Here is a 14207-nt window from a genome sequence, read left to right as displayed (position 1 = left end):
ATGGAGGCTCATTGTCGGCGCCCGCCCGACCGGCCCGCCGCGGGTCCGCCCCCGACCCCGCGCGGCCAATCGCGCGTGGCCCCGCCCCGGGCACGCGGCGCCGCTAGCCTCCCGGGGACCCGCAGGGCTGCGGGGAGGGCCGCGGGCTCCAGGCTGCCCTCCAGCGCGGAGGCGGGGCTTGCCGGCGGGCGGGAGAGGCCCCCAGACCCCGCGGGCGGGGGGCGCCCTCCCTCGAGCTGCCGGTCGGGCACGCTTGCGGGCGTCCGGAGCGCTACCGGGTGCCCTGGGGTTGTGTTCGGGGTCGCTTTTGCCTTTCCTGGCACAAACCTTCCTCCGCCAGAAGGTGCCCCGGCGGGAAAAGAACCGGCGGGGCAGTGAGCGGGGCCTCGGCGTGGGAAGGAAAGAGGGCGGGGGTGGGGTGGGGTGGGGAGACTGAATTCCTTCGGATTTTTGCCAGCCTTGTGACCTTGGGCACTTTATCTGCTTCCTTAGACTATCTCATCCTTTCTCTCAGAAAACATTGTGGAACCTTCTGGACAAGGGGATGCAAAGAAGGAAAAGCCAAGTGGAGTGTGGGCACACGCAGACCACCCCGATGGTGTTGATTTCCATGACTTAAATGTGAGTCGAGAGATTTTGAGCCTCCCCAAGGTCACACAAATCTTTGAGAGCCCCAAGACCAGAGTCCGGTTGCCATGACACTGCGGCATCATAATCCTACTTTGGGGGAGCTTTTGTGGGCATCTCCCTCTGCTGTGGGAGCTCTGGTGACATTTCAGCTGGGAAAATGTCTGACCCTGGAAATGCATCTTAAAATGCCACCGTATCAGACCAGACACTCCTCCATTTGTCCCTCCAGTTAAGGAGTGCTGGGGAGCTTCTTGTGTTTGCTAATCTCCGGGATGCCTCCCTGTCCCCTGTTGGACTTCCCAGTCCTTCCAACCCCCCTCCCCCACAGGTGTCACCAATACCCTGAACATTAAGTTCTTTGTTTCAGGTAGAGTGGTTCCTGTTTTCCCCGTTGGACCCCGAGTGATACACCCAATATTATACCAGGCACTTTGTCTTCACAAGTCTTAAGTGGTACAATGTATTGTTCCCATTTTACAGAGCAGGAAGTTGAGGCTTAAAGGGTTAAATTATTTGCCCAGGGTAATATAGCAAGAATCCTATTTCATCAAGTCTAAGGTGAGCACTTTCCCTACATTTTAACATCCTTGGAATGGGAATGCTTTCTATCATGGACATCACTGTGAAGTTTTCAGAATATGGAGAAAGTTTTAAGATCGCCCTTCTGATAATCAGACTGTGATGTTACCAACAGAATTAGAATGAGACATAGGTGAGGCCACTTTGTGACCACAAAGATGACTCAGTGATTGCTGCTGCTTTTTTTTTTTTTTTTTTGGTAATATTTATTCATTTTTGAGAGAGAGAGAGCGCGCGCGCGTATGCGAGCTGGAGGAGGGACGGAGAGGGGGAGACACAGAATCTGAAGCAGGCTCCAGGCTCCGAGCTGTCACCACAGAGCCCGACGCGGGGCTGGAACCCGCTTGAACTGTGAGATCATGATCTGAGCTACAGTTGGACACCCAACCAATCTGAGCCACCGAGGCGCCCCCCTGCTTCTTTATCAGATCGGAGATAACACTAACCCTGCTTACATCCTCCTGTTTCCTAGAGGATACTCAGTCTCTAAAATGCCTCTGCTTTTTGACAGCATTCAATCCAGAACTGGTCCCCGCTTCCCTAAGTCCTCCACAGAACCATGGAACACAAGCCCCAATGTAAAGAGACTCCTATGAAGACTTCCCCTAGGGTACGTTCTCCTTTACCGCAGCAAGTTAAGTAAACCTAACTTTTTTTTTTTTTTTTTTTTTTGATAACAGCTGTGTTCCTGGTGGTCTTTGGTCGGAGGGCCTTGACAACCTTAGCCAATTTAATTTGCATACATTTTCATTTTTATGTATATGAAGACAAATATGATAAATGTCTGTCAAAGTATCAGTAAGTCTGGAAGAGATCTTGAACTATAAGATACGATACAATATGAGAAATCGTGTCAGAATTTGGCAGAGTGTTTTTCTTTTCAATGCTTATTTATTTTGAGGGAAAGACGAGCAGGGGAGGGGCAGAGAGAGGGAGGGAGGGAGGGAGGCAGAGAGAATCCCAAGCAGGCTTTTTTTTGCTGTCGGCGGCACAGAGCCTGATGGGGGACTTGAACTCCCCAACCGTGAGATCATGGCCTGACCCGCCATCAAGAGTCGGATGCTTAACCGAGTGAGTCACCCAGGCGCCCCTGGCAGAGTTTTTTTTTTTTTGTAAGGATACATAAAATAATGTCTTGTCCTGCTAGCATGGTATCTTAGATTTAATGAAACATGGTTTCTTGCAAAAGCAGGACTCAGCTCTGGCTCTGCCTGTCCTGTCCTTGCTCTTTCCATTACAGTTCTGTTCTGCTTCTCTGTGAACTTGAAGTACTGGGTTTTTGTTTTGTTTTGTTTTAATGTTTATTTATTTTTGAGAAAGGGACAGAAGCAGAGACAAAGCGGGGGAGGGGCAGAGAGAGAGGGAGCCACAGGATCTGAAGCAGGCTCCGGGCTCCTAGCTGTCAGCACAGAGCCCGATGCGGGTCTCGAACCCATGAGCCGTGAGATCATGATCCGAGCCAACGTCAGATGCTTCGCTGATTGAGCCACCCCAAGCGCTCACTTATTAAATGAACAAAAGGGTAGATAGTATTAGCTCCGATATATACATGAAGAAATCAAATCTGAGAGAAATCAGTCCTTTGAGGTCAAGAAGCTTGCCAGCCACAGAGCCATTCCGTCCCACTGCAAAACCAGGGCTCTTTCCCCCTGTCACACCTGCTGCTGAGCCAGCCCTCTCTGCACCGAGCACTTGAGAGGGAGCTCCGGACCATCTTAGGTGGAATTCTCATCCACCGGCTGCATAGTCAGAGCCAAGTGAGAGCTTGCGGAATCTCTATTGTGGAGATAGCACCACGCGGAGGAGAGCGGGTAGGCATTTCCTAGATAAGGACATCTGTAACTTGTCTTTGGACTTTGTGAATTTGGCTTTGGAATATGAGATTCCTAAAACAGGAAGGGCAGTCTGGAGATAGGAGAGTTGGGGACGAATTGCCTGTTTCCAGCAATTCGCTGCTCCAGGTCACTCTCTATAATGTCTCCTGGCCCAGAGGCCCAAGCTGGGATGAAGCATTTCCTTTGGGTACAGCTTTTGCTATTGGTGGCATTTTAAGCCTCCGTGCTGAGTGGGGACAGCGAATGGGGTGCTGCAGGAAATAAAGGAGCTCTAAATGTGGAGAGGGCCGTTGACGACTAAGAAAGCCTGTGCATGTGTGGCTTTGCTCCTAACTTGGCATTTTGTAGTGGCCTTCAGCAAAAGCCGTAATAAATATCCGTCCATGCTCTTCGGCTCAGTAATCCCATTGCCAAGAGTTACCCTGAAGTCATCCAGACGAAGAAAAATAATGACTCAAGGCAGATACAGCAGCGTTTGCCGCTTGAACTACTCAATCCTTAAAACTTAGGACACTCTTACTCCTGGGTGACATTTTACTCCGTTCTTGCAGGTAGTCAGATGTCCCCTTCCCTTGGCTCTGGACTCAGTTGGGACAGCTCTACTATGAAATGGGCATAAGGGCACAGCACACTGTGATGGTTTGTTTTCATGTCTCAGTCCCTTGTGGGCTGTGGGCTCCTGGAGGGCAGGTCGATCTTTCTGTCCCTCTTTCTAGTTCCAGCATGGGCCCAGGGGCTGTGGTAGCACCAGCTTGGAGCCTGTATGTCAGGGCTCTTGTTGCAAAAATGTCAACTCAAAGTAGCTCAAACAAAATAGATTTGTTGACTCTTGGATTTCAAGGAAGGGCTGAATACCCAATCATGGGAAGAGCAGGGACACGGGCAGGCTCTGGGGATAACTGGACCCAGGAAATGAATGCCACTAAGACATTCTTTTCACCTCTGGCCTCTGCCTCTTTCTGTATATCAGCTTTATTTTCTCCTTATAGATAGGCTTTTCCCAAATAGCAGGTGATATGGTCGCTATTTCCATAGACAAGCTTGTAACTCTATGTTTCAAACCTCCTTTCCTCTCCACTGGCCACATGTGCTTCTGTGCTGGCCTCTGTAGGACACACTCATATCACCAAATGACTTCTGGCCCTGTACTTTGGTGTCAGTAAATGAGCTGAATGAGCTTAGTGGGCAAGAGAATTTCTGGAAGCCATTCCTACTGAGGACAGCTATCAATAACTATACAGGGCAGTGGCTATGAACTATGTAAATCTATAGCAGTAAACCACCTCTCCCGAACTGCTGAAACATTACTGAACTCAGCGGTTGGAAAATGCCAACAACTGGGCCATCTCCGCTTGATCTGAGGGGAAGAATGGGAGAAAAGAAGGCAAAAACAAAAAAACAAGCAATCAATGCAATAATAATCAGCCAATCAATGCAATAAGAATTTGGGGGATGAATGAATACAATAGTAAAATACTAGAAATAACCACAATGTCTAACAACAGGAACCGGCTAACAAATGATGGTGTGTTAGCACCAAAAAGAATAGATAATCCAGATTGTAACAACCTGGAAAAGCATTTATGAAATAGCGTTAAGTGTGCAAACCAACAAACACGTAGGCTGTGATTATGTGGAAGCAAAAAATGGAATAACATTGATACAGATCAAAAGTAAACCTGAAGGGGGGTACCTGGGTGCCTCAGCTGGTTGAGCGTCCAATTCTTGATTTCAGCTCAGGTCATGATCAGGGTCGTGGGATCAAGCCCCGTGTCGGGCTCTGTACTGAGTGTGGAGCCTGCTTAAGATTCTCTCTGTCTCTCTTTGCCCCTCTTCCCCACTCGAGTTCTCTCTTTCTCACTCTAAAAAAAAAAAAAAAAAAAGTAAACATGAGAAACAGAACTAAATGTGTTGTGATAACAGAATGATTGATGAAAATGTTCATTAACACATGCAAAATGTTGTGAGTACGATTCACACAAACATTAGAATAATCTATTTTTTAGGGGCGCCTGGGTGACTCGGTTGAATGTCCGACTTTGGCTCAGGTCATGATCTCTTGGTCCGTGAGTTCGAGCCCCGCGTTGGGCTCTGTGCTGACAGCTCAGAGCCTGGAGCCTGCTTCAGACTCTGTGTCTCCCTTTCTCTCTGCCCCTCCCCTGCTCTCTCTCTCTCTCTCAAAAATAAACATTAAAAAATATTTTTCTAAGAAGAAATATGATCTATGTTTTAAAAATGTTTTATTTATTTTTGAGAGAGAGAGTGTGAGTGGGGGAGGGACAGAGAGAGAGGGAGACAGAAGATCCTAAGCAGTCTCAGTGCTAACAGCAGCGAGCCCGACTCGGGGCTCGAACTCGCGAACCGTGACACCGTGACCTGAGCTGAAGCTAGATGCTCAACCGGCTGAGCCCCCCCAGGCACCCCTGATCTATGTTTTTATATAGAAAGGTATTCATGAGATTTTAACTGGCAATAGAGATTACAAAACTACGTATATCGTGATCCTGATTATGTTAGAATAAAGCACCAGTGTGGTTACATATATGCGGGAATGAACAGGAAGCTATTAACGTTGGTTAACCTGGATGGTGGGATTATGGCTCATTTTCACATCTTAAAGTTTTTTTTCCATCTGTAGTTTTTCGCATCTGTAGTTTTACTTGTAGAATCGCGATTTTAAGGATAGTAATTCCTACTAAAGGAAAAAAGATCCCAATGCAGCAGACATTAGACAAATGTCTCATAAGGCAGGAATGACAAGTATTTGGCCCAGTAGCTGTGGTGAACTGGCTTGTTTTCAACTATTTCACTCCCCCTGTAATAAGATTACACGCCCAGCCTCGTTACCTTGAGACTTTTCAGTGCCTCTTACTAGGCGGGGAATACCTTCCCATCCCACTGACTTTGGGCTTGGCAACGTGACTTGCTGTGGCCAGGAGAGAGTGAGCTAGCGTGAAGGAAGCGATATCCTAGCCGAGGCTTTGTGGGTATTTGCGTGCTGTGGGTTGGCCCCTCCTGGCGTGTGCCGTCCACCATGACAAGAGCACGCTGCCCCTCCAGCCTGGGTCCTGGAATGGGAGACACCCAAGTGCGCCGGAGCCCAGCTGGCCTAGGAGAGGCGCCGTTGACCCACAGACCCGCGAGCAAGAAATAAACACTTGCTTTCGTAAATCACTGCGTTTCAGGGTTTGTTACGCAGCGTTGCCACAACAAGCTAATGCTTCCAGACCTTGTGTTCTCTCCCCAACGCCCTGGTTATTATTATTTTTTAAATGTTAACAGGGCTGAGGGTGGCATGAGGGGGACAAGCCTTCTTGGTTTGCCTGGGTGACAGAGGGCTTTCCTGGCATGTGGGGCATTCCGGTTATTAAAAATAGCTTTAGGAGATATAATTTACATTCCGTACAATTCACGCATCTAAAGCGTACAATTCCGTGTGCAATCTACATCACTACAGTATGATTTCAGAACATTTTCGTTCCTCTTAAAAGAAACCCCATACCCACTAGCAGTCACTACCCGTTGTCCATCGCCTCCTCCCCCCCCCCCCCCATCTACTTACTGTCTCTATACATTTGCATATTCTGGGCACTTCGTGTAAAGGGAATCATACAGTATTGGCCTTTTGTGATTGGCTTTTTTGTGTGTGTGATTGGCTTTTAATTAGCAAAATGTTTCCCAAGTTCATTCCTCTAACATGTGTCAGTGCTTTTTTTTTAATGTTTATTTTATTATTTTTGAGAGAGAGCGAGAGAGAGAGAGACGGAGCGTGAGCAGGGGAGGGGCAGAGAGTGAGAGGGAGACATAGAATCTGAAACAGGCTCCAGGCTCTGAGCTGTCAGCCCAGAGCCCCTGTGGGGCTCCAACTCGGGAACGGAGAGATCATGACCTGAGCCGAAGTCAGACGCTTGACCCACTGAGCCACCCAGGCGCCCAGTCCTTCATTTCTTTTTTTTTGCTGGGCCATATTCAGTTGTAGATGCATACCACATTTTGTTTGATGATAGACATTTGAGTCGTTTCGACCGTTTGGCTATGGTGCTACTGTGAACATACGTGCACAAGTTTTTATTTGGACATCTGTTTTCAGTTCTTTTGGGTATGAACCTGGGAGTGGAATTGCTGGGTCATATGCTAGTTTTACGTTGAACTTTTTGAGGAATTGCCAAAATGTACTTCCACAGCGGCTGCGCCCCGCGTTCCCACCGGCAACGTAGGAGAGATCCGATTTCTCCACAGCCTTGCCCACACTTGTTATCGTCCTTTGCTTACAGTATAGCCATCCTGCCAGCCGTGTGGTATATCTCAGAGGTTTGATTTGCATTGTCCCAATGACTAATGATGTTAAACATTTTTTAAAGGTAAATTCTACCCCCCCCCCCCCACATAGGACTCAAACTCACGACTCCAAGATCGAGAATTGCAGGTTCTACTGACTGAGTCGGTCAGGCGCCCCAACATCTTTTCATGATTGTATATCTTCTTTGGGAGAATGTCTGTTCACATCCTCGGCTCATTTTTAAATTGGGTTTATCCGTCTTTGTATTGTTGAGTTGTAAGAGTTCATTGTATATTCTGGATGCTAGACCCTTCTCTCTCATGTGATTCGTAAATATTTTCTATTCTGTGGCTTTTCCTTCTACTCTCTCTCTCTCTCTTTAATATTTCTTTTATTAGAAAGTGTTTGTTTACTTATCTGGAGAGAGAGAGAGGGCGCACGCACACGTGGAAGCTGGGGAGGGGCAGAGAGAGAAAGAGAGAGAGAGAGAATCCCAAGCAGGCTCTGCGCTGGCAGCACAGAGCCCAATGTGGGGCTCCAGCTCGCAAACCATGAGATCATGACCTGAGCCAAGATCAAGAGTCAGGTGCCCAACTGACTGAGTCACCCAGCTGCTCCTTCCGTCTACTCTCTTAGAGGTATTGTTCGCAGCACAAATGTTTTTAATGTCGGTGTCAGCCAATTTCTCTCTTTTCCCCTTGGTCCGTTGTGCTTTTGGTGGTCTATCTACCTACCTCCTTGACCACAGTAGACGTCTCTAAGCAGTTTTGGTTTTCTTTCTCCCTGAACTTGGATGCCACCTACCCTGGACTTTCTTCCCTTGACATTGTTTTATAGGTTAAGTGGTAAAAATCCCAAGCACTGGAGACAATCTGTGTGGGTTCAAATCCCCACTAGTGCGACCACTTACCGATGGTGGCCCTCAGTGACTTCAGTGTCACTTACTGAGTGGGCAGAATGCTGGGGGTAGGTGAGAGAAATCGAGAAGGGGATAGAGGAGGAAGGTAATGGATGGATCTCATTCCCTGAATCCTCTTGTAGTAGACTGGACTGAATGGAGTGGGGCCGAGAATTCTGGAAGCAGACGTCCCAGGAATGGTCTTGTGCGTAACTTCAGATCTTCTCAGCCACACCTCATTTCCAACCTACAACCAGTGCTTTAAAACAACAGCAACAACAGCAACAACTTTTTTAACGTTTATTTAGTTTTGAGAGACAGAGTGTGAGCAGGGGAGGGGCAGAGGGAGACACAGAATCCGAAGCAGGCTCCAGGCTCTGAGCTGTCAGCACAGAGCCTGACGCGAGGCTCGAACTCACGAACCGTGAGATCATGGCCTGAGGTGAAGTCAAACGCTCAACCTACTGAGCCACCCAGGCGCCCCCGGCTATAGCCCGTCCTAGGCAGGCTTTGTCAACTTCATGTAGGCACAACCTGATTGCCCCTTGCCCGCACCTTGTACCTTTCACTTTTTCCTCTGGGGTTCCTCTGACACCCCAGTGGGAGACATTGTGGGACCTTACTCAGCGCTAACACATGTGCATCCTAAAAGGGGGTGGCCTAGGGAACCGTCAGTGACCAACAGGGATGGGAGCTGATGAACGAACAAACGTCTCTTGTTCTGTTTCCCCAAAGGGTACCAAAGACAGGGTGAAGGATACCGAGGGTATAAGACGACAGCTGTCCACTTTTTTTCTACAAAATCAGAACCTATAGAAGGATTCCAGGAAGCTACACTTGTAACAAGCCCTATGGGTGATTCCTACACATACAGAAAGTTTGCAAAACCCCGAATTAGGCCATTTTCAGGAGGAATTTACATTCTAAAGGGAGCGAAGGTTACAATTCCGGCTCACGTGAACCTTCCCTTGTGTCCCACCGAGAAGTAGTATGTGACTCGAGACTTCTTCCCATCTTTGTCCTGATGGACGGTTCTCTTCTGACTGCTTTCCGGTGATCAGGTTCACCCTGCGTGTGCACATGAACTTCCTTCTCAGTCTCTGAGTAAGACAACTTCTTTCTTCCTAAGGAAGGCTCCACCCCTTTCCACAGGGGGAGATTTTGCTTCTGTGTTCCTTCCTGCATCCTGTTGTCCAGAGTGGGTCCTGGGCTTCAGTGGGAAGGTCGCTGATGTTCACTTCCTGCCAGGCCGGCAAGCTCTGGGTGATGGCCTCTGGCACCCAGAGCAGAGACGAGTGTGGTGGGTTGCCCGCTGGTTCCCTTGTTAGGTTTCTTCTTAAGTAAGCACATCTTTCAACCCCCACTGTCAAAATTTCTGGAGGCAGTAAGTATAAATCTGTATCTAAAAGGACATCCCCCTGCCCATTTGCATGGCTCTCAACTTATCTTTTCAGATGAAATTCCTTCCTGCGTCGCCTGGGTCCATTATCAATCCACGTTTGCACAAGTGGGGGTAGGGCAGAGAGAGAGGGAGAGAAAGAATCCTAAGTGGGCTCTGTGCTGTCAGTGTGGAGCCCGATGTGGGGCTCAATCTCACAAACCCTGAGGTCCTCACTTGAGCCCAAATCCAGAGTTGGATGCTTAACCCACTGAGCCACCCAGGTGTCCCTAGCCATATCTACCTTTTTTTTTTTTTTTAATGTTTATTTATTTTTGAGAGAGAGACAGAGTGCAAGGGGGGGAGGGACAGAGGATCGGAAGCAGGATCTGCGCTGACAGCAGCAAGCCTGATGTGGGGCCTGAACTCACGAACTGCGAGATCATGACCTGAGCCAAAGTCAGATGCTCAACCAACTGAGCCACTCAGGTGCACCCATACCTACTTTTTTTTTAGACTTTTTTTTTTTTAAATGTTTATTTACTTTTGAGAGAGAGAGAGAGAGAGCACAAGTGGGGGAGAGGCAGAGAGAGAGGGACACACAGAATCCAAAGCAGGCTCCTGGGCCGAAGTCTGCTGCTTAACCATCTGAGCCACCCAGGCACCCTGCCCCCATACCTACTTTTTATTAGCTGCTTGGTTAATTGCCCAGGGAGTGGTACCAGCAGTCATTAAAGTCTTTCGATTTACAGTCTACCTCTGATAACGTTGACAGTGACGGGATTTGGGGATTCGAGGACCAATATAACCTAGTGGATCTGGTTTTGGCCTCGGGCAGAAGAATGGGCTCCACAATTTCTGTAAGAGGGACCATGCTTTTCCCCTGCTTGGTTCCCAGTTACTCCAGGATAAAGTCCAAACGTATTGCATACAAGTCTTTCCTGATCTGACCCCTGCTTGTTTCCTGCATCATTTAGAACTTTTCCATTGCAGACGATAGAAACCAAATGCAAACTGGGTCAAGTGAAAAAGAGAAAGCGTTGGCCCATGTATCAGAAAAACCCCGAGCTGACTTCAGGCGTCGCTGGATTCAGGAGCACACATGATATTTTCAGGAATGTCATATCTCTCCATCTCCGGGTTCGATCTTCTGCCTTGGGTTTGTTTTCAGGCAGAATCCACTATGTGGTGGCGAAGATGAACATCACAGCTGATGTGGAGAACAAAGGCAAAAGAAAAAGAAATCAAGCTTCCTTACAACTTACAGACAGGCAGAGTGACCTTCCTCAAGGAGCTCAGCTGCCTCAATGTCAATACATTGCTAGAGGCAAAAGGCAACCTTAGTTTGACATTAGCCTGACTTCCAGGATCTTGTAAAAACTCCCTTTGGAAACTTCCTTTCTCTCTCCCCCACAAAGATATATGTTAACAATCCTCCTGTAAACATAGGGCCCTCTGATATACATCTGAGGGGTCTCACGACTAAGAGTTTACTGGGCTGTAGTAAATGACCTGTTCCTAACAACAGCTAGCCCCTCAAGATCCTGGAAACCTGGCTTCCAAATTCCTTAGAGGTTTACACTATCCCTAACCCCCTCCCAACTTGAAAGTATATAATCAGTCGCTGCTCACAATCTGGGTGCAACCCTTTCTGCCCATGGGTCCTGTCCCCGTGCTTTAATAAAACCATCCTTTTTGCACCAGAGACATCTCAAGAATTCTCTCTTGACTGTTCACTCCCGGACCCCAACATTTCCCATCATTTCGGTGCCCAATGTGCAGCCTGAGTCTTCTCATCTGGACTCCGAGCCTTCAAACCCAACTGGGGACGATTTCCTAGGGAAGTTGGCCGTGAAGACCACGTGTGTTAGAACGTTGCTCAGACCATGATTCGTTTCTATCTTTACTGATTTCTGTCAATGTCCCCTACTAACTACTTAAATTACAAAACTGGGCGATTTTCCTTTGTAAAACTTTTCTAGTGTTCTCCATGGGTTAAAAACAGCAGGTTCTTCATGGCATGGCACAATACAGTATGTCGGTCCATTCACCAGCACCCATTTGCAGCCTAGGGTGCAACAGGGAAGTGGAGGGATGTTGGCAATCCCTCCTACCGGGCCTTCATGGCAGGCAGGATGGCGATCAATAGTGATTTCGTTTGAGGGATGCCTTGGGTCACTTTGACACCAGGAACCTCTGACATATCCTGCACGTGGGATGCCACCCTGGAGTCAGGGGGAATTTTTTGGGTAATGGACCTTCTCTAGCCTTCTTCTTTGGTTCTCAAGGACTCTCCCTTGGGATGCCTTTTAACCCACTGGAAATAATTCATATTGTAAAAGTTAAAAAGTCTGATCTTCTGTAACACTGCATGACCTTAGTATGATTATCCGTCGGATCTCTTCTGCAGGAAATGGGGCAAATGGACTGAGATACTCTATGTCCAGGACTTCATGGCCCTAAATCATGACCCCAATCTAAGGTCCCCTTGCAAACTGTGTTTGGCCACAAACCTGGCCGATAAACTCCCTTCTTACGTACTGGATGATAATTAAATAGGCCTCCTCCTGATAGAATCCAGGTTGCTGGAGGAAACACATGTTCTCATTTGGGGGCCAAAGGAAGGGGACGCTGACCTTCTTTCACTGTTCCTCCTCCTAATAGATGTAGGGGCTTCCTCATTCATTTCCCCGGTTAATGACTATGATCATTGGAGCCAACTGTGGTTAGTCTACCTCGGGCCAGGGACTTTAAGGAATATTCCCAAGCAGCTGCTAAAACTCCCTTTGTTTGAGGGAAGTTCCCTGTGTTCTCTGGCCCAGCATGGATTGCCTAATTCCATTTGTTGAGGGAAAAGCAAGCAAACAAATATGGCATCTGCTCATCTGTCCGAGCTGACAAACTTTAGAACAAGGAATCCTCTTTCTCTGTCCTCTGGCACCACCTCGAATCTTCTGCCTCCTCCTCCCCCTCCTGTTTCTGCACCCCTTGGGTGATACCTGCGTAACTGGCTCCTATATCGTCCGTGGTGCCTCTGGCACTCTCAACTCCTGCTCCTCCTCCCCTCACTGTCAAGGAGCAAAGACCCTTGGACTTGCACCACCCACTTCAGATTTCCCCACTGGTGTCCCAGGTAAAATCTGACAATGGGGAACAAATGCGTTGACTTTGAAGTGGACCTAGGTGGCACATAATTGGGTACTTAAACTCATTTAAGTTTGTTGGGTTAATTAATATGGACATGTCTTTAGAGTTCCCAGCATTACATAGGAAAGTTTGATTCTCCCCTGGCTCACTGAAGGTCAAATAAGCCCGCGTTCTCTCTGTTGCAGTTTGTCGGCAAAACGATGACTTAAGACGATGGTTGATTTTGTCTATATTAAAGTTTTCTTGGGTAATTGGTAAGACAGTTTGAAGCTTTGCTTGGATGATAAATCGGATTGAATTCATTGGACATCTAAGTCTTTTCCAAAGGAGATAATATACTAAAGCATTGATTACTGAACATAAGATTTCTCTGCTTTTGACTTCTTATTGCAAAGCAACTAAGAATATCTGAATGTTGGAAAACATGCTTTGTGCTTAATTGATTCATAAATTTGCCATCCAAAGAATTCTGGTGTAACAGTTGACAGTTGGTTACTACTTAGTTTTCACTGGAGACTAAGGTTTCTAAGAGTTAAAATTCTGCTAAATGTAATTAAGACTGATGGAAACAAGGGAAGCAATTCTGTATGTAGGAAAGTAGAAAATGTGTAAGAAAGATGTAAGGAATGGGAATACATTTTTATCTGATTATTTTTTAAATTTAAATGTTAGTTAACATACAGTGCAATATTGGTTTCAGAAGAAGAATTCAGTGACTCATTACTTACATACAACACCCAGTGCTCATCACAACAGGTGCCCTCCTTAGTACCCATCATCCATCTAGCCCGTCTCCCACCCACCTCCTCTCCATCAACCCTCCGTTTGTTCTCTCTTGTTAAGAGTCTCTTGCAATTTGTTTCCCTTCCTTCTTTCCCCCACCATATGTTCATCTCTTTTGTTTCTTAAATGCCACAGATGAGTAAAATCATATGATATTTATCTTTCTCTGGTTGGCTTATTCCATTCAGCATGATACATTCTAGCTCCCTCCATGTCATTGCATATGGCAAGATTTCATTCTTTTTCATGGCTGACTTACACACACACCACATCTTCTTTATGTGTTCATCAGCCGATGGACACATTTGGGCTCTCTCCATAGTTTGACTATTGTTGATAATATGCTCTAAACACTGGAGTGCATGTATCCCTTCAAATCTGTATTTTTGTATCCTTTGGGTAAATACCTAACATTGCAATTGCTAGATCATAGGGTAGCTCTATTTTTAGTTTTTTTGAGGAAACTCCATACTGTTCTCCAGAGTGACTGCACCAGTTTTCATTCCTACCAACAATGCAAGAGGTTCCCCTTTTTCCTGTTGTTTCTTGTGTTAATTTTAGCCATTCTAACAGGTGTGAGGTGGTATCTCATCGTGGTTTTGATTTGTAGTTCCCTGATGATGAGTGATGTTGAGCATCTTTTCATGTGTTTGTTAGCCATCTGGATGTCTTCTTTGG

At 47.0% G+C, this 14207-nt stretch overlaps 1 protein-coding gene across 5 annotated transcripts in view; it reads left to right on the top strand.

Moving 5' to 3' along the window:
* The window catches only part of LOC109492175 (collagen alpha-1(I) chain-like), a 48771-nt gene continuing 34564 nt past the window's right edge, over positions 1–14207 (top strand). The window contains exons 1-4 of one of the 5 annotated variants that reach the window (XR_002145956.3): positions 88–343; positions 493–621; positions 1721–1819; positions 10593–13486. Coding sequence is in view for 1 of the 5 variants with exons in the window: in XM_045039479.1 (XP_044895414.1) it covers positions 1–343; positions 515–621; positions 998–1036 (489 nt within the window). In the remaining 4 variants the exon portion in view is untranslated. Of the gene's footprint in view, positions 375–492; positions 622–997; positions 1058–1720; positions 1820–10592; positions 13487–14207 lie in introns of those variants that run through there. The other 4 variants (XM_045039479.1, XR_006586676.1, XR_002736401.2 and 1 more) reach the window with 4 other exon arrangements.

Source organism: Felis catus, chromosome D1, assembly GCF_018350175.1.
Source record: "Felis catus isolate Fca126 chromosome D1, F.catus_Fca126_mat1.0, whole genome shotgun sequence".
NCBI classification, from domain to species: Eukaryota; Metazoa; Chordata; class Mammalia; order Carnivora; family Felidae; genus Felis; species Felis catus.
The sequence above is the reverse complement of the archived record's forward strand: the minus strand, read 5'-3'. Positions and strand labels throughout refer to the sequence as shown.